Raw genomic sequence first — 19,308 nt, forward strand, 5'->3', positions numbered from 1 at the left:
ACCTTAAAAGTAAACAGGGAAGGTCAGGCCCAGCAGACCCATCATTGGCTGTATTACTTTTGTCTTTGAAGGCAGAGATAATGAATACATTTGAGGCATCAGAGCAAAACCAAAAAGAAATACGTCAGGTCTGTCAGGCCTTGGGTGATAAGTTAGATGAAAAATATCCACAAAAAAGAAGGGGAGAGAGTGATAAGTTAGATGCCCTGTCCCATTGCACTGACAAGCTAGAAGAGGGGGTAAACCAAATTAAAAGCAACCTATCCAAAAATTCGAAGGAAATGGAAACATTACACCAGTAACAGTTAAGAGAGGATATGGAGAGGCTTGAAATTCAATCCAAAAGAAACAATCTAAGACTGCTGAATATCCCTGAAGAGGCGAAAGGTGCAGATATCAAGGCATTTGTGGTGACCCTGTTAAGAGAAGGTTTCTTTCAAGAAGGGGAGGATGTCAACCTCGAGCTGGATATTGAAAAGGTACCCCACAATCCCCTTGGACAAAGTCCAAGGCGTACATAATCCACAAAGATTTTGGCTAACTTCCATGCATACGCCCTTAAGGAATCTATCCTGTCAGCTGACTTGAAGCACAAATCAGTGGTTTTCGGTTCTATAGCCTTGTAAGTAGCTTAAATCAATTTTTGTTAGGCGACTTATATGTAGGACCTAAATGTAAGATTGGGTGCTATTTATTGATCTAGAATTAGAATGGGGATGTAGTGGGATTTTAAATAGTTGAGGCTAAGAATCAGTCACCAAAATGAAAAATAGAGATGCACTTAATAGTCATGAGGTAGGGAGGTTAGATACTATCTTTTTCCCTTTTTTCATCTTTGTTCATATTTTCTGAACAAGGGATGGCAAGAGCGGGACTCTGGGGTCGAGGCCCTAAAGGTGTAATGTCAATGCCAGAGATGGAAGGGAGGGTTTTCTATATAATACCTATAATGATTAACTGATAGGACCTAGATATTTTTGTATTCTGAAAGATATTTTGTCTCGGGATATGTTAGTTAGCAGTGATTTGTTTGAGCACTGTTTTTTATGTGATATTGTAATGAAATAAGCATTGGCACAGTGTGTATTAGTGTTTTACGTGCATTTATTTGTATTTATGTTCTTTAAATGGTTGATGAAGTCCTTTGCTGGGACAAAATGAGTTGGCTGGACTGACAAGATGTGTGTTTTGTGGAGAAGATTAAAGAATAAACACAGACTTTAGCATTAATAACCTACTGTGTTCTTGTCGGTTGGGTGGATCTAATATTGTTGTGATAATACAACAGCACGGACACTTGGGAATATGATACTATTTTCAAACAACAACAATAAATTTGGACTATACGATAGTTCGGAGTGCGTCCCCTTTGCCCAATCTTCAATTAGAGGTTTTTGTAAATAAGACCGTGGCTACCTGCATGGCGTTGCTCCGTACGTTATGGAAGATCCTTCCGCTGCTACCGGCTCATGCTCGGCCTGAGGTGGTGCGTGGCATCATATTAAGTAGGTTGGATTATTGCAACACACTGTTGCTAGGGGCACCTGCTAATTTGGTGGGCAAACTGCAACGAGTGCAGAACATGGCTGCTAAGCTAGCCCTCTCTCGGCGCCGCTCAGACTCTTTCATCACGGCGCTAGCAGACCTTCACTGGCTGCCTATCTCACAGCGGGTTGTTTTCAAAGCACTGTGTTTGGTGTTTAAAGGGCTTCATGGGCAAGGGCCCGTACCGTTGCAGGAAATGTTTGCGTGGTATGTGCCCACACGCTCCCTTCGATCAATGTCAGCACACTTGGTGTTGGTTCCAAGGGTCTTGAGGGCACGGATGGGTGGACGGTCCTTCAGATTTGTGGCAGCCAAATGTTGGAATTCCCTACCCCTAGTGCTGAGAAGTAAGGGGGATCTGTCCTCTTGTAGGAAAGGACTAAAAACTTATCTTTTTCCTAGGTTAGATTAACTTCTTGGGTCATTATATTTTCGCGTACCATTGGTAGAATGTTAAAGCGCCAGGATACCCTTCGGGTGACAGTTTTGCGCTATACAAATACGCGATACATACATACATACATATTTATAGCTCGCAGGTTGTCTCTCGGCCAGTGTAAGAACATTTAAATACCCTCCTGCTAAGGCAGCACTTTCCAATGAAGCTGACAGTGCAGGAGTGTGTTACCAATCTCTTGACAATAATTGTTTGTCTCTTTCTTTTTTCTCTATGTTTTTGTTTTCAGTTATTCCTTTCTCTCTTTTGTCTCTATTTCTTTTGTTCTTTTTTTCACTTTCTTTTGTCCTTTCTTTTTTACCTGTTTCTTTTTAAACTCTACATTTTCCCCCTCCTTCTTTCTCCTTTGCTCTTTCTTCCTCTCTCATCGTTTGCTACTTCTTTGTCATTTTAGTCTTTACTTCTTTCTGTCTTTTTTCTTAATCTATGCTGCTTTTATTTCTTTATCTCCCTCTTTCTCTTTTTCTTATTTACTTTCATTCTTTGTTTCTTTTTTCTTCCTCTTTCTTACACTCCGTATTTCTCTCTTTTCTCATTATATCTTTCTCTTCCTTTCTTTCTTGTTTTTTCCTTTTCTTTCTTTCTCCACATCTTTTCATTTTCATCTTTCTTCTTTTTGATTATTCTTTCACCTTTCTTTTTCCTCTTTCTTCTTCCTCTTTCTTCTCGTATTGCTTCATTTCACTTCATGGCTTTTCTTGTTACTTGTGCTTTCTTTATTAACCTCCTTCCAAGCTTCTTTCTTTTTCTCTTTCATTCCTTGTCGCTTTCTTCAGATTTTGTTCCTTCCTTCTTTCTCTTTAACCTTTCCTTTTTTCTCTCCACTTTTCTCTTTTCTTTCTTTAGTTGCTTTCCTTTATCCACCTGCTACTTTCTTTGCTGTTTTAGGCTGCTTAATTTATTGTTTGTGTTCTTCCTTGCTTCTGACTTTCATTTCTTTCCTTCTTTCTTCATCTCCTTTGTTTTGCCTCTCTATAACTTCCTCTCTTTTTCTTTCTTCCACTCTGTTCCTTCCTTTCTTTTTTGCGTCATCCCTTCTTACAGTATTTTCTTTACGCATATTAAACCATAGACTGCAGGGCAGATAACAGACGTTTTTCAGGCTCTAGCTCTTAAAATAAGCATTCATGGACCCCGTTGTTCTATATGTGATGGCCCTATATAGAATGGCAAGGTAAGGTACATGAATGCATATTTTAAAAGGACATACTCTTTGGTGGAAGAAAACTTCTCTAAACGTGTTTAGCACATGTTGTGTTCCACCAAAGAGTATACTCACTTTTGTTCTCCTGAGGATTCGGATTTCGATTTGTCATGTCAGGATTTCTTTGCCCTAATGTGTGAGCTGAAACCATCGTTCTGCAAACTCCTCCCAGGTTTCCTGAAATAAAAAGATGATTGCACATCATGGCAAAGGGTAACTTCTTGAACTTTAGCAGAACTATTCTCAGTAGACTTCACAGATGTTGTCCAAGTGGTAGCATGCAAAGGAGGAGGTCGAAGTGAGGACAGTGCAGAATGTTGTTTTGCTGTTGAAATGAACCCCTGACTTTCAGGCAGTGTGGGCAGTGAAGGAAGTAATAATGGTGCCAGGAGGGATACAGAAAGGGGGAGATCGAATGCCTTGGGTTTTAGTGGAGACAGGCTGTAAATTACTCACGGTGTGGAAATCAACCACCTCGGTCTACGAGTGTTCGAATGTATTCTAAATTCTGCACTATGGCCTTTGTCATTCATAGTCCTGGGGAACACACTTCTTTTCTGGCATGCAATGAAAGGGCCCCATCTTCTTGAAGGTACATTTAGCGGTTAGCAAAGGGTCTTCGCTCCCACACCAGCAGCCAGTCGCGCAGCGCGCATCTTACAGCAGCATACATACCCTGTCCTTGGCACTTTTCACTTTGATAATTTTGGCTGCCAAGGTGAGGCCTGATGACATCTCTGCACACCTGTGCACTTGGCCGAAGCGCCCCCTGCAGACAGATGAAACAAGAATTACAATTAGGACAGTGGGGAGGACAACAATCCTTTTTGTAAATGCATTATCTATGATTAAAAATAGCAATGGGCACTTTGAGTGGAACCAGCCGGTCAGGCGCAGGGCTCTCCCCTTTCTGCAGCTTAGCACCATTCCTTTTATCATCCCTGCCAGTTGTTCAATGTTTACATAACAGACTGTGCTGCATTTGTACAATTCCATTTAACTCTGAGCGTCTTGTATTATGTTTTGAGGATATAATGGCAGTCACCCACTCTTTAGTGAACCCTAGTCAGGGTAAATCAGTGGAGATATTTCTAAACTAAAGTCAGAAAAACATGTGTATCGTTGTTCCTGTAGGTGCAGATCAGCAGTGCTTAGTTTGTAAAAAATAAAAAAATAATACTAAGTGCCAGGGCCTAATCAGGAGGCCACCGCAGCTTGCACCACACATTGCCTCTGCCAATCACAGTACTTACATAACTATTAACCATCACACTGCTACTGTGACAATTCAGACTGTTCAAGTCTCCCCAAAGCTGTAAGAATGGCATGGATGGCAGAAAATAGTTATTATTAATGTATATTGAATTCATATTCAACTGTTGTTCTGCTCATCTATAAATTACACCAACAGCGCCCCCATATGGCAGCTGTCATAAGTGCCAGTGTTGGCAAACTAAGTACCAGTGCTGAGCATCGGAAACCACCGGTTCAAATTAAACACTGCATATCAGGCAAGGCAATTATGCTTTTTTTGCATGTTGCACATTGTTCATTATTTCTACTAGTCAGTATCAGCATAAGGATTTTAGGCACCACAAGCAAAGACCTTTTGTGGGGCCCGTGTCTGAACATCTTTGAATTTCATTATCCATTTCTGCTAATTCAAGCTTACCAAGATACCAAACAATATTGAAGTATACCTTAAATCCTCAGAAACGGGGTCAAACAAAAACAAGCCAAGCTATGCTTGGCTGGAGTCCCAAAATCCTTAAGATAACACGAGGTAGAGAAAGTCTTAGGTAGATGTAGAAAGACAAAGGTAAGAGGTTGAGACAGAGAAATAGAGGTGATGTAGAGGGTCATCACTTTCCTAGAGGCCCCTTGGAAGATGGGGGCCCTGTCCAATCGCCCACTTTGCACATGCCTTACAACGTTACAGCTACCTATCCTGACAAAGCCCAGGAGTACATACTGTGGTATAATGAGGGGTTTTGAGCAGGAGGAGGAAGCAAACAGACTGTGTCTTCGATGAAGGAACATCATGTAATGGGTTTATTCTAAGGACGAGGATTGGGGTTGTCACTTGAAGGAGGGAGCGATTGGCCCATCTGGTTTTGTCTTTACATAACTTAAGGAACACCTGTGTAAGACAATTTCCATATATTGTACTCTGATATCATGAGTCATTGATTGCCACATAAACGGGTAGGGGTGGCTTGGGTGGAAGAAGGAAAGAAAAGCAGGTACAGACCTATAAGGATAGCAACTTGGTACTTTTTGTACAATTACAAACTAGCATTGCCTCCTGGGACCACTCGTCTCCCATTCCTTTCCAAATGAGTCATTGAAACAAGTTCGCTTTCTTCCTTAGACACTTTTATCATGCCTCTGTCACTTAAAGGGGAGTCATCCCACAGGCATTCTGGTGTGACTCTCTCAAGATAGTCTATTTCTCTCCGTTTGCAACTATGGTAGTTCCAGAGGTTGGTCTTAAATGCTAAAGTTGTATTTTGCATGGCTCTGGGCACGTTTGGGGAATGCTCCTCCCACACAACTGAAAGATATGGAACACGTGCAACAGAGGTGGGAGGCTGAACATGCCTTGCATGATGAGAATAATCATGTGTGAGATTCCAGGTTAGAGAAATGGTCGGTCCTGCTAGGAGGAGAACGAAGTCCACCAGCACTGGAGGGTTCAGTAGTGCTTCAGAGTCTCATAAGATGGAGTACACCAATATATCAGAGATGGGACCTCCAGCAGATACACAGACCCTTGATTTGGCAATTTGTAGAGTGCGAACAAATGCCCGCAGGCATCGAGGCACTAATGTGGTTAGTCTACTGTGGAAGGAGAAGAACTGCATGGTCCTTGCTCTAAAGGAGGCATTACAAGGAAAAGAGCCAGGTCATCAAGGCTCTTCCAATCCGGAGTAGTAATCATCTGTGGGAGTGCACCTAATGACATGGATGCGTGGCACCAATGCCAAGCACAGCTGTAGACACGATTGGAAGGGGGTTATGGATCACGACTGAGGGTGTCAATATGGGACTAAGCAGTTGTTGTGAATTAGCTATGATGCAGCGTTTGCTTAGTTTTTTGATAATAATAGGATCTCTGATAGAAATGTGTTGATGAAAGTAAACAGAAGAGCTGCACTCCCCAGGATGCTTTGGATGCCAAGGGCCCTTGATAGAAGACTCCAACTCAGAATATGAAGATAGGAGCCTTGGGTCAGAGGTATAATACCATTTTGCGATCACAAACACTAATATTCACAAAAAAAAAAGGTTTGGTGACTGCAAAAGGGCTTTTAGGAATGGATTAAACCAATTTTATGAGTTGGAAAAGCCATTCTCACTCCCAAAATAGGTTTGGTGATTTATGCTGAATTGCAATTAGAAAAGGATGTGAAAGGGGCGTCTCCTCCTGGTGATTTGGTATGGCATTTAACAGGGTGGCAAACCACAAACCATTGATCAGCTACCAATGCCTCAATATAGTTGAGAACTGATTTGCTTTTAATGTTAGGTGACCAGGGGAGCACTGCATACGGCTGCTGATATTTTCCCAAACGGGAACTTTTATTTATTTATTTTTTTAGCACCACCTGGTCATTTAAGGAACACAGTCTACTTTAAAAATAAAAAATAAAATATTTGGGAATGCAAACAGTGCTGATGGTCCGCTATTCTTTGCAGGCTACCATCCCTGTGAATATAGCTAATCTCAGGGGGTCACAAATAGTGACCTTCCTAACTAATATTCATTAAGTATGTCCTTCTGAGACCATCTGCAACTGGAAATTTTGTGATCTAACTTATCTGTACATAAGTTCAATCGCAAAATTAGATATAGATGGCAAACGTCAGTGCGTAGTTTGTGACAACTTTTTGCAACCTGTCTCTTAGTATATCTGACCCTTTAACTCAGTTGCTAAAGTAGAATACTAAGGCAGCTGGCGTCAGGGCAGCATATCATAAGATCCATAAAAAAGGCATTCCTGCAAGGCCATGCAGTATGTCTCCTAGTTCTTCACTTCTTTACCATAAGATTAGGGACCTGAAAAATCAATCACAGGGTAATGTGCCAAGCTGTATCAAATCACTCATCTCCTTTCATATCTCAGGGGCAACATGGGATTTCTGTAGGAGGAGGCAGGCTCCTGCACCAGTGGCACCATATTTGTTCAGTCCCTAAGCTCCCACATTGTACATTTCTGGAGTTACAGACATGAAGTTCACCTGCCTGGATTGATACAGACATCTTTTTATTGAATATGATCAATCAACTCTTGATGAGGATAAACCCAAAAAGAAGTTCATAAGAAAACTATCACAGGTTTCCAGGAAGAGCAGAACACAGGCATGTTTTCCATCATCTTTCTGGGGGAGTATTCTGGGGAGACAGGCTTGCCATGAGAACACCACCATTTATGGAGGTCACACCCAGGTAGACTTCCATTGCCCTCAAAGAAAACTGTGACCTCTGCAGAGAAGAGGAAAATGAAGAGGTGTTGTTCACCCCTTAGTTATGCTAGTAGACGTTATAGGGTGCTTAGAATCTGATAGACCTGTCAGAGAATCTTCCTGCTACAGGGAAAGGCAAGGGGGCTTACCCCAAACCATGTGAATTAGTGCATACCTAAATCTTATGTTTTTTAGCAATTAATATTGTTTATATGCTAGTATCTGTAATTCATACGAGTACAAATGACCCAGCGTAATAATGAACACCTTAGCAATTACAAATATAATCAGAGTGAATAAAATGCACACAGCAAACAGTGTTCATCACACATCCCTAACCAGTTACTCTTTTGGCTTATAATGCGATCACATTTGTTGTTACATCATGTTATACCCCTGAATCCATGCATACTTGTGGAGCAGATGGTCTTCAAATCAATGTCCCTAATAACAGTATACCTCCCTGCAACAGGTCCCTCTCTCTCATGCAGCATGAGGGATTGACGTGCTGCCCTGTAAATGTTCAGATAACATGTTTTAAGCATTTTCATTTTTCCTACCACTAACATGCCTTCTGCTTAAAATGAAGAGAGTTGGTGCTCAGGTGAGTATAGAGACACCTTTCTGTTCAAGACAGTTTACCCTCATTCATCCCCTACCAAGGAGGAAGCAGTAATGAATCCTGTTATCGCCCAGTCCCAATAGTCAAAGCGTTGGGATGATTTTATCCTGGTAGGCCTGGCGCTCACTAAGTGCGGTAACTATACGGTGATATAAATAATCGTGTAGGTGCCCAGGGAAGAGGCAATCATCCAACACCTCAAAATTGATACAAAGATCTGTCCACAGTTTTAAGTTATGCCCCGGCACACATTAATAATCATCAAGACAAGTCAGACTTGAGTATAAGCATGAGTACATAAACAGCAAAAATAATTTAATGCATTTCTTGTTACCCTCCAGCCAACACGTGTTTCGTCGCTCGGGACAAGAAACCCGCGACTTCCTCAGGGCTTCCAAAGCGGTGTAAACGTCTATGCGCCTTCTGACTGGTTATGATTCCGTCCCAGCCTAAGTATGGCTGGGCAGAGCATGAGATTTCATGTACAATCCAAAATATTCGCACGTGTACGAGAAGAAGTAAACTCGTGACGCAGTGAGGGCTTCTAAATTCGAACGACCCCCAGTCAGCCATACATTACAGCAAAGGAGCCCAAATACGACTCCCGGTACCTCCGTACAGCTGACTGGGGGTCGTTCGAATTTAGAAGCCCTCACTGCGTCACGAGTTTACTTCTTCTCGTACACGTGCGAAAATTTTGGATTGTACATGAAATCTCATGCTCTGCCCAGCCATACTTAGGCTGGGACGGAATCATAACCAGTCAGAAGGCGCATAGACGTTTACACCGCTTTGGAAGCCCTGAGGAAGTCGCGGGTTTCTTGTCCCGAGCGACGAAACACGTGTTGGCTGGAGGGTAACAAGAAATGCATTAAATTATTTTTGCTGTTTATGTACTCATGCTTATACTCAAGTCTGACTTGTCTTGATGATTATTAATGTGTGCCGGGGCATAACTTAAAACAGTCCCAATAGTGTTATATGTGTACAGATGCAGGTTGTCCGTCAGCTCCAGTTGGAAGGGTTCGCTCTGGAAAGGCTATTTCCAGAAATGAAACCGTGATGGAATAGCTGCCCTTGCTTAGAGCCGCTCTTAAGGTATACGATCGCCACTAGGCAGTCAAGAGCACTGGTGGGGGGCTAGGGAAATTAGGTTATTTTGATTGCAGTTTGCAGGGACGGTACCCTCTGCAGTCCAGCTTCCCATGAGATGTATGGTAGCAATACAACTTAATTGGCCTTAGGCATCTTCTTGGCATCTGCTACTGGTTTTGGAATCACTTCTTGATCCTCTCTTTCATCCCATGTAAGAGTGGATATTTAAATTGTTGACCGTCAAGGTATTTTGTTTTCTAGCACTGATATCAGAGAAGCGTTTAGGTGAATTTTGGACTCTTTTGTGTGCTCCTCTTATCGCAGCTTGATGCTAAAACTGGGGCCTTTGTTTGTTCTCACGGTGCTTTTGTATAAAAATATCAACCAGGAAGTTATTCTATTCTCCTTCCTCCAAAATCTTGCCTCCCAGAAGGTAACATTTCTAGACTTGTTGGTACTGCGGGCAACTACATGAGAAGTTCAGCTGATTTTAGGAGCAGCGATTCACTGTTTGCCCCCTTTGGGAAAGGCAGAAAGTGTATATAGCATTTGGTTTCTTCTCTTCGTAGACGGGTGAGGAGATTGATTGCAAAGGCTAAAATCACATTAGGTAGCGAACAGTCTGCTTTTGTTCAGGGAAATTCGATTGCAGACCTGGGCAGTTCCATTCGTTTTTCATCTTACATTACTGGTACCTTGATGGTGAGGGGGCGGAGATTTGCTAAATCTGAGTGTTTGCAACCGCTAAAACACTTTTTTTTAAAGATACTAAGCCCATTTAATGATTTGCAAAAGGTTTCCAAATCATTAGATGGGTTTACTTTTCCGACTCATTAAATGGGTTTAGGAAACCCATCATAATCAGTATTTGAAAGGGGCGTATTAAAGACGTCCCTTCCAAATACCGATTCTTTATGATATGAATATAGCCTTATAGCCCGCCGTAGCGGGCTATATCGGCTATTAAAGGCCCGCTGCAGCGTTAAAAGCCCGAGCCGAAGGCGAGGGACTTTAACAAAGCAGAGGGACTTTAAAAGCCGATATAGCCCTGCTACGAAGGGCTATAAGGCTATTAGAATATTCTGCCACTAGAGGGCAGAATGTTCTAACAAATAAAACAAAGCCTTCAGGGAGCGGGAGGGAATTCAAATCCCCTCAGGCTCCCTGAAGCCTTTGTTCACAGCCAGAGCTGTGAACAAAGAAGCATTGGAATGTTGGAGCTCCGGGCTTATACCAGACATTATAAGTCCGGAGCACTCCATTGTTTTCAATGGAGCGTCCTACATTCCAATGTTCTAATTAATCTTATGCAACCAAATGCCGGTTGCAAAATATTAACAATTTACCACCACCTCAAAGAAGGTGGTGATCCATTCACAAATGGGACGGAATCCCTAAGGGACCCCTTTCCCCTCTTTTAAGAAAGCAAGCTGCATTAAAAAAAAAGGTTGCTTTATTTTAAAGCAGTCACAGACATGGTGGTCTGCTGACCCCATCAGGAAACCATTCCTGATTAAAGTCAAAAGTAACAGGGCGCAATTTACGAGGTACCTCGTTAACATTAATAGGATAGGTCGAATTGCTGCCGACTAGGATTCTGTACTTTGTAAATCGACCCATTAATACGTCGGTCGGTTCACAAACTAAGAAGGCATTCGGTACAAGCTGGTGCGCAGATTACAACACCTTCCACATAATGCATGCTTCGTACATGAGCCCCTTGATGCTGCCAGGAGGCATTTAGTGATAGAACCCTTTTAAGGTCTCTCCAATGGGTAAAATGAGTCCGAAAAGAGAGAAATGAGGAGAAAAGAACGCTACTGTAATTACGGCAGCAGAGTGCTTGTCTGTGGGGGTGCTGACGCACACCATTTAGTAACAAATGACAGAAGAACCATGGACCCAGGAGAAAGGGGATTGGCGGTGAGTAATGGAAGCAGTACATGTACACAGCCTTGGCACGACCGAGACTGTGCCCAGTAGCATGAGAAGGCCTTGGAGTCTTGAGTGACGAGCTTAAGATGGCGCCTGACGGCGGCTGTAGTATCCCATGCACCTGATGACCCTGTAATGACAGGCCAGGCTATCAGTCGGTGATTGCAGCAAATGCTCCTGTCAGAAAAGGCTCATTTCGCCGATCCCGTCGACCAGCTCGTCATTATTAAGCTTTCCATTCCCACTCTGAAGAACAGCCGCCTGTAGTGTGCCTCTGCCAAATTGGCAGGAGACAGATGGGCGTCTCGGAGAAAAAAACAGGCCCTGGCATGGAGCAAACCGTAAAAAGTAAGATGCACAACGCGGCCCACAATTTGCTAATGTGGAAAAGCCAGAGTTAGTTAAGAACGACAGCAGCAATAGTGCACTGTGTCACACCAAGCGCTGTCCATGCCCGTCACTGCACTAGCATCCAGATTACACGGTCCTGACACTTTTCAAAATGTCGTGAAATATGGAACAATACAAGTTTAAAAGTTAGAAATGAATTAAAAAATGTTTTAAGTGTTTTGATAAAAGCTTCGTTAATAATCCCGCCTGTTTTGCTGCCTTCACAGAAGGATATTTTTGATTCACTCTATTGATATTTCAGTGTCTTTTTTTAGGTCTTCTCGATGACATGGTAACTGTCTCTGCTGGAGCAAAATACTACAATGCAAGGGGTTGCATTCTAAGCTTCGTTCTGTAATTGTCACTGGCATTCATTCTTGACTTGCATACGTCATGCCCTGAAAACCTGCTTCTCCAATGCAGCAGTGGTCTCTGCAGGCCCCCTTCTTCTTAGCACCAACAAGCTTTCCTTTTGAAGCTCACAGGTCAGTTACATTTACTCTCCCTCCTTCCGCTGTAAGGGCCTCATTATCTCGGTCTAGAAAATTGCAAACAGTCATATATATATATAATAAAACCACGAATATTTATATTTATCCCAAGATGGTGAGCCGGTGTGAGATCTGAGCTCAACAATATATATCAAATGTGACTAACCGTGGCTGACCTGCTCTACAGATGATTGGGCCAATTCATACAGGCAGTTATGAGTAGGTGAAGTAGTACTCCAGTATTACTACTCAGTACTCATAAATACCTTTGTGAATTGGGCTCTATGTGCAGGGAATTACTTGATTTAGAGATAATCTCTTTAAATGGTAAGTGCAATTTGATATATTCTATTGCACTGAAAATCAGTTTACATATATATATATATATATATCAGGAATCCTTGCCTGCTTGCGTCTCCTTTCGTGGAGAAAGAACAAGAGTGGACCCAAATTCGTTGCATAAAGTGTTCATTCGGCATAACGCGTTTCGGCCGTTGCCAGCCTTCATCACATGACAACGCTGAATAATTGGATACCCCAATTTACAGTGACAGTGCTCAATTGCCAATATGCAGGACATAGAAAAAACAGACTACCATCATAGTAAATGTTCGCATAAATGCATTGATAATAACAGGTTTAAATACACTGATAAAAAACATCGTATTATGCACCATTAAAATATCATATCACAAATGTACAAATGGCACAAGTTCATGTTATATCTGGTAGGCCGTTGGAAAATCTCTTCCCTAATTATTATCTTTTCAACAATCCTTGCATATTTGGCTTTATAATATAAAGTGACAAGTGCTACAATCCTCCCTATCGTGCAATCTACATAAAGTGCTTAATGCTATAAATCCCATGTTAGCAGCAGCATATATTGATGACATAATGTCAGTATACCTCATCGATATTAGATAAATTAATCTATCAGTATAATGTGTGAGGAAGTGCAAGTAGGGCCAAGGACATAACAATAAATCTTATTCCAAAAGTTGGTTCCCACAAATGTAAATACAAATATATAAATATATTAAATCATATATAAATACAAATATAAATACACTCCAACTGTCTAAAATTCGATAACGTTATTCCCAGTTTTACTTAATAATATTTATATAAAAACCAAATCAATAATTGCATATTTCATCCAGTGATATGTATAAGGTTTAAGATAAAATATAGTCATCTAAAAATACCATTATACACTATATCTCTAAAATTAGAAGAAATGCAAATAGGGCTAGGGTTCATGACAATAAATCTTATTCAAACTGTTGAATCCCACAAATGCAAATACAAATGTATAAATATATTAAATCAAATATAAATATAAATTTAAATACACTTCAACTGTCTAAAATTCGATACATATTTCATCCAGGTATGTGTATAAGGTTTAAGATCTAATCATTTAAAATTCCATTATACATTATATCTCTAAAACCGGAAGAGGCTATAGTCAAGTTAATCAATGTGCGATACCTGTAAAGCCTTACTGCTATCACCATAATAGATCATCTCTTGAATGTAAGTTATGTGTATGTCTCTATGTACTCCCTGGACCAAGGAAATCCCAACATAGTTAGAATTATAATACAATCTCATTCTACAGATGTCTGTGCAGATCCTCACTCGTGTTGAGGCCGTCTAGATGCTTCATGTCTAACTCAAGTATATATCGAGTTTCCAGACGTTTGAGCTTATCCTCCCTGTTGCCACCTCTTTTTTGCAGTGGTATTACTTCTATAACATAGTACTTCAGATGTTTAAGAATACTGTTATGACATTCCTTAAAATGTCTTGCAACAGGGTAGCTCGAGTTGTTATTGACAATGGCCCTGGTGTGCTGCAAGATCCTCTTGTGTGCAGCCAAATTTTGTACTGCCAACATGTAAGAGATTGCAACTACATTCTAAAATATATACTGCATAATCAGTTTTGCAAGTCAAATGTTGGTTAATCTCATGTATACGATTGTTATAAGCTATTTGATAAGTGGCCTTGTTTTTGCCATACTGACAGGCTTTGCAGCTAGAGCACTTATAAAAACCTTTCCTAGCTGTAAGCCACATCCTTGCATCTTGGTCCTCTGGGCTACTCTTGACCAATGTGTTGCCCATTGATGCTGTTTTTAGGTCTCGCTGGATATCGCGTAAGCGATCGCTCAGCGAGACTCTAGTAAAGGGGCTCCCAAAAGTGCTCCCAAAAGCGGATTGCATGGCAAGCACGCGCACAATCACGTGCATCGTGCCCCCATGCAATCCGTTTGGCATCCTACTTCAAAGGGTCCGCTCCCCCGCCTGGAATGCGCTCCCCCGCCCCCGCCAAGCGCGCGCGCCACGCTCCGCCGGGCTTGTCTTGGTTTTTTTTCTTGAGGCGCGCACGCTTGTCTTGTTTAAAATGAGAGTGCACTTTGAAAAGCACACGGAGAAACCAAAATATTTCATTTTGAGGAGAATGTCCGATCAACTCTTCGCCTGAAAACTTCCTCAATTGAGCCTTCGATCAATGATATTGACGGAAAGGGACAGTCCATTTGTCACTGCGTGTATCATCCAATTGTGTTCCGTCCGGACGGCCATCAATCACCCTCTAATCATGTGATGGAGTCAGTGTAAACATCGCCTTCGCAAGAAGGGCTGCGCGCGCTGCCTCAGCATCTTCCACACAACACGCGCGGACATTACACACACAGAGGAGGGGAGATAATGCGCCCGCCGCTTCTAGAAAATGAGCCTTCTGGGAAGTGCTGAACGTCGTCGCCAGATCGCCTGTCTACCTAATGACAGGGCGAAGGAGTTATATTGTTTTTGAAAATAGCAGGTGTTATTCTTCTAATGCAAGGCCCTTGTTAGATGCTGCTATTGCAGTATTGGCAAGCGGTTGACAATGGCCACAATACAATAAAACGCCTTAAAAATGCATAGGACTCGGAAGCGGTTCTACTCGGTGATTTTCTTTCAGTTGCGAGTAAGAACGACGAGACCCCGAGCGATGAATCCACCAAAATGTCCTTAGATAGAGAGATGACCTTGAAATGACGCTTGCCCGATTGCGAAGCTCTCGTTCGAGCCAAAATGCTATTTCGATGAAAAAAATGAGCGAATACAACATTTATAAAATGACGCCGATACTCTAACGTCCCTGTGCTAAATTGACCAGAGACAGCAGCACATCTGTTTATACATGATTAGTTGGGGCTGTAATGCTTATTGGCATCTGTGTAGCGCATCTTCTTTCGTTGGTCTAATCGCTGGGGGCCCCACGATTAAAAGTCGGAATAGAAAGGCAGAATAACTGCTGGGGCACAGGATATAGCAGAAAAGCTTTTTTACTTCATCTTTTTGTACAGTCGCAGTAGGTGGGGGCATCATTCCCTCTAAAGTAAAGTTATCTCTGCAAAAATCACCGCTTCAAAAGCTGATTAAACACAGTAGAGGGTCCTCACTGTGCCGCCAGATGTGCACAAGTATTAATTAATTCACCTTTGATATTGGGCTGGGAGACAGGGTTATCAGCAAAGCATGCGTTTGATTGATTTTCGGTTGGTGGAAAAGAGAAGTTCTTCCAGTGTAACTTCCGCTCAAGATGTGCTTCCTCCTGATTTTAAGAGCTGCAAGAAGGTAGCAGACAAAGCCTACGCGCCAGAAACTCTGATCGATACCATACATAGCCAAATAACTTTTGGGAAAGGCACCCTCTTTATCGTTATTTTTGCGGTGTCAGAGCGAACCACACCTATGCACTTTTGTAAAAAAAAAAATCTTTGCAAGCTCACAAACATTGAAAGAAAGAGGAGCATCTTGACACACACCATCCCCAGAGAGCCGAGGGTGGGCTCCCACCCAACCAGAGGACATCCACTTGAAGCCAAATTCCCAGGCGCAGGAGGCCCACACTTCTGCGACAAGCATTGGCATAGCCTTATAAGTGTTTAGCCACGCAATAGTTGATGTTGTTGCACCAAGGATATTATGCTGCATAACTAAATACTTATAAGGTCCCAAAAGCGAGACCTATTGGCTATGCCAATGCTTGTTCTATATGTAATGGCAGGTTTCTTTGGGAGGAGTCCTCCTATTACTGGATCATCCAGCACTAGAGGCCAATTACGTCTTATAATGGTCCTGAGTTGTTCCTCCTGTCTTGAATATGACAATATTAGTCTTGTTGGTTCATTAGGGACATCTAAGCTGCATCCCACACCACCCTGAAGTTTCTCTTTGTATTGGGGCAAATCTTCCCTGGCTCGCTTCCTCGATTTTGTAATTGCTGCATCTATGGTCTTAGAACTGTATCCTCTCCCTAAGAACCTTCTCTTGCTCTCTAATAGTTTGACAGAGGAGTCATTATCATCGCTGCAAATTTGTCTTATCCTCACCATTTCCCCATAGGGGATGCTAAGAATGAGGTGTGGATGATGCGAGCTGGCTGTATGCAATACCGCATTTCCAGCAGTCTGTTTGCGATATAGGGATGTAGACAATCTGTTGTTGACTATGCGTATTTGCACATCTAAAAATGTAATGCTTTCATTACTGATGGAAGAAGTGAAATTCAGATTTACATCATTATCATTGATATGTGCAATGAATTCATTTGCACTCTGTTCTGTGCCCCGCCATACAATGAATAAATCGTCAATGAATCTCAGCCAAGAAATTACCTTTTCGTTATAGATGTGCTCGAATTGTTTCTTGAGGATCAGCTCCTCCCGCCAACCCATAAACAGGAATGAATAGCTGGGGGAGAAGCTGGCCCACATAGCCACCCCCTGTATTAGCTGGTACATTTGGTTTTTATACAGAAATATATTATTTTCCAGGCAAAATACCAACATACTAATTAACATTTTGTTGTGCTGAGCATATTTAAAAGGTCTGCTAGCCAGGAAATGATCCACTGCCCTGATGCCATCATGATTCCTAATACATGTATATAATGAGGACATGTCTAAGGCTATCAGTAAATTTCCAGCTTGCCAATGTATATTTTTAATCTTGTGAAGAAAATCGCTGGTGTCCTGCACATAGGATGTCAAGTTGTTACATGCTCCTGTAGGAAGTAGTCAAAATATATAGACATGTTTTCAAGTGACCTATCGCATGCTGCTATAATGGGCCTGCCTAGTGGCTTATGCTCGCTCTTATGTACTTTAGGAATAAAATAGATTACAGGAGTAGTTGGTTGCACCTTTTTTAAATATTTATATTCCTCTATGTTCAATAAGCCCAGGCCTTTCCATGCCAATAAGTTTGTAAAAAAAACAGGTCCTGTGCGCTTTTAAACCTTTGAAATGAACTTTTTCTATAGCATTCTGGATTGCTCAGTTGAGAGGATGCCTCATCCATATAATCCTGCAGAGGCCACAGCACAATGATCCCCCCTTTATCAGAATTCCTGACCACAACTTGTTTTTCTTTTTTAAGCTTTTCGATCAGCTGGTAATATTTTCTTTCCTGGTTGGATATTTTCCTTTTAGCTTTATTGATTTCAATGTTCAATTTTTTCACTTGCATCACAACTTGCTCATTGAACACATCCAGAGAATCAATTGGCATAATCGGAATGAATTTGTATCTCACTTTGAATGGAGTATCTGGTTTAGCACAGGTTTCATGTGATGGAGACTCAATGCTTTGGGAGGTTCCTTGGTTCTCACACTCCATGTTGCTCCCGCCTGCTGCCCCCTTACCCTGCTCCAGATCTTTTAGATCCCGCAGCAAACCCATGTCTGCCACCGTTAAATTAGATGTATTGCTCGCTAGTGTGATTATTCCCGATTCTTTTGTGCAGGTTTGAAGCTGGTGGAATTTCTTGAGCCTGAGTTTTCTAATAAATTTGTAAATATCTGTCCTGGTCTTAGTGTAGTCAAAATTGGTCTCCGGACAGAAAGACAGTCTCAATGAGAGCAGCTGCCGTTCCGCTGCATCTAGGTTGACATTGGCCAAGTTAATGATGGTATTGTGGGGGTCATGGGGGACCGCGATATCACCTCTATCTGCGTTTGCATTGTCCCCGCCCTCGTGCCGGCCTCTTGCTGCCAAAGTTTTCTTGCATCTTGCCTTCATTCCCTTCTTCTCCGTCGTTTTTTGCGGGTCTATTGTTTCTTGGCCTCAATGCTTCCCTTCTGCTTCGCCTAAGATAATCAAGCTCTTCCCCCAATGTTAATTTAATGGTGCTTTGGTGAGACCGACTTGCTATTGCTTCAGTTTCTGATTCACTTTCCAGGGCTGAGCTAAGCTCCGATGCTGATGTTGTCTCTGCTTGGTGTGCATTTTAATCTGTTTGGTGAGCCAGTTGCTTCTGTTTATTGACCGTAGCATTTCTAAATGAGTCATATTTACGGGCAAAAGTGAATATTTGACCATTGGCGTAATCCTCCTTGTCCCTTTTAAATTTATACATTTTCCTTTGTTCGAGCTTTTCCTCCTCTTTGTTAAACCTGACCATCATTTCATCATGTAACTTCCGTCTTTGTTGTGGGTCACCCTGCACCTTGATTTCGTCATTCAGTGCGTCAATTTTAACTTGCAGATCCACTCTATTGCTTTCAGCGTATCTAACCAGTATTTGAACCAGCTTGCGCGAGGACTTCAAGTTACAGTCTGCCCACTCCACCATCATCCGTGGGTTTTGTGTTTCGTAGCTAGGGGCGATCCTAATACGGAGCCCCCTAGGAATTCTTCCTACATCCAAATACTTCTGGAGGGACTTTGAATCCCACCATTTGGACTGTTCTCGATGCATAAACTTTTCAAGAATACAAAAATTACCTTTTAGGCATTTAGCTCCTTCGCTTGCCTCCTCATTAATTCTTTTGTCGCCATGCTGCTGTTCCGAGGGAGAGTCCGAGAACATCTCCTCGACGGCTGACTCGCGATCCCTCACTGTTGCAGCAGACATGGTGAGTGCATTTAGTGCTAAGTTTGTTGCCTGTTGTCTTCCCCCCACTTGTTTGATACTGCTAGGGGTTACAACTAGCGCACCTCCCCACCTGTTTTTGATACACGATGTCACGTACCTTGCTCTCAGTGGACTCAGACAATGCAGCCACTTCTCACGGCTCCACTCCTCCGAGCAGTCACTG

The 19,308-nt window shown here is 42.1% G+C and overlaps 1 protein-coding gene across 3 annotated transcripts in view; it reads right to left on the reverse strand.

Moving 5' to 3' along the window:
- The window catches only part of MYLK3 (myosin light chain kinase 3), a 437,450-nt gene that overhangs the window by 198,108 nt on the left and 220,034 nt on the right, over positions 1-19,308 (reverse strand). For all 3 annotated transcript variants that reach the window (XM_085636963.1, XM_085636962.1, XM_085636961.1), the window contains exon 6: positions 3,882-3,975. In XM_085636963.1, coding sequence (XP_085493089.1) covers positions 3,882-3,975 — 94 coding nt within the window. The remainder of the gene's footprint in view (positions 1-3,881; positions 3,976-19,308) is intronic.

Source organism: Triturus cristatus, chromosome 12 (genome assembly GCF_964204655.1).
Source record: "Triturus cristatus chromosome 12, aTriCri1.1, whole genome shotgun sequence".
Classification (NCBI taxonomy): domain Eukaryota; kingdom Metazoa; phylum Chordata; class Amphibia; order Caudata; family Salamandridae; genus Triturus; species Triturus cristatus.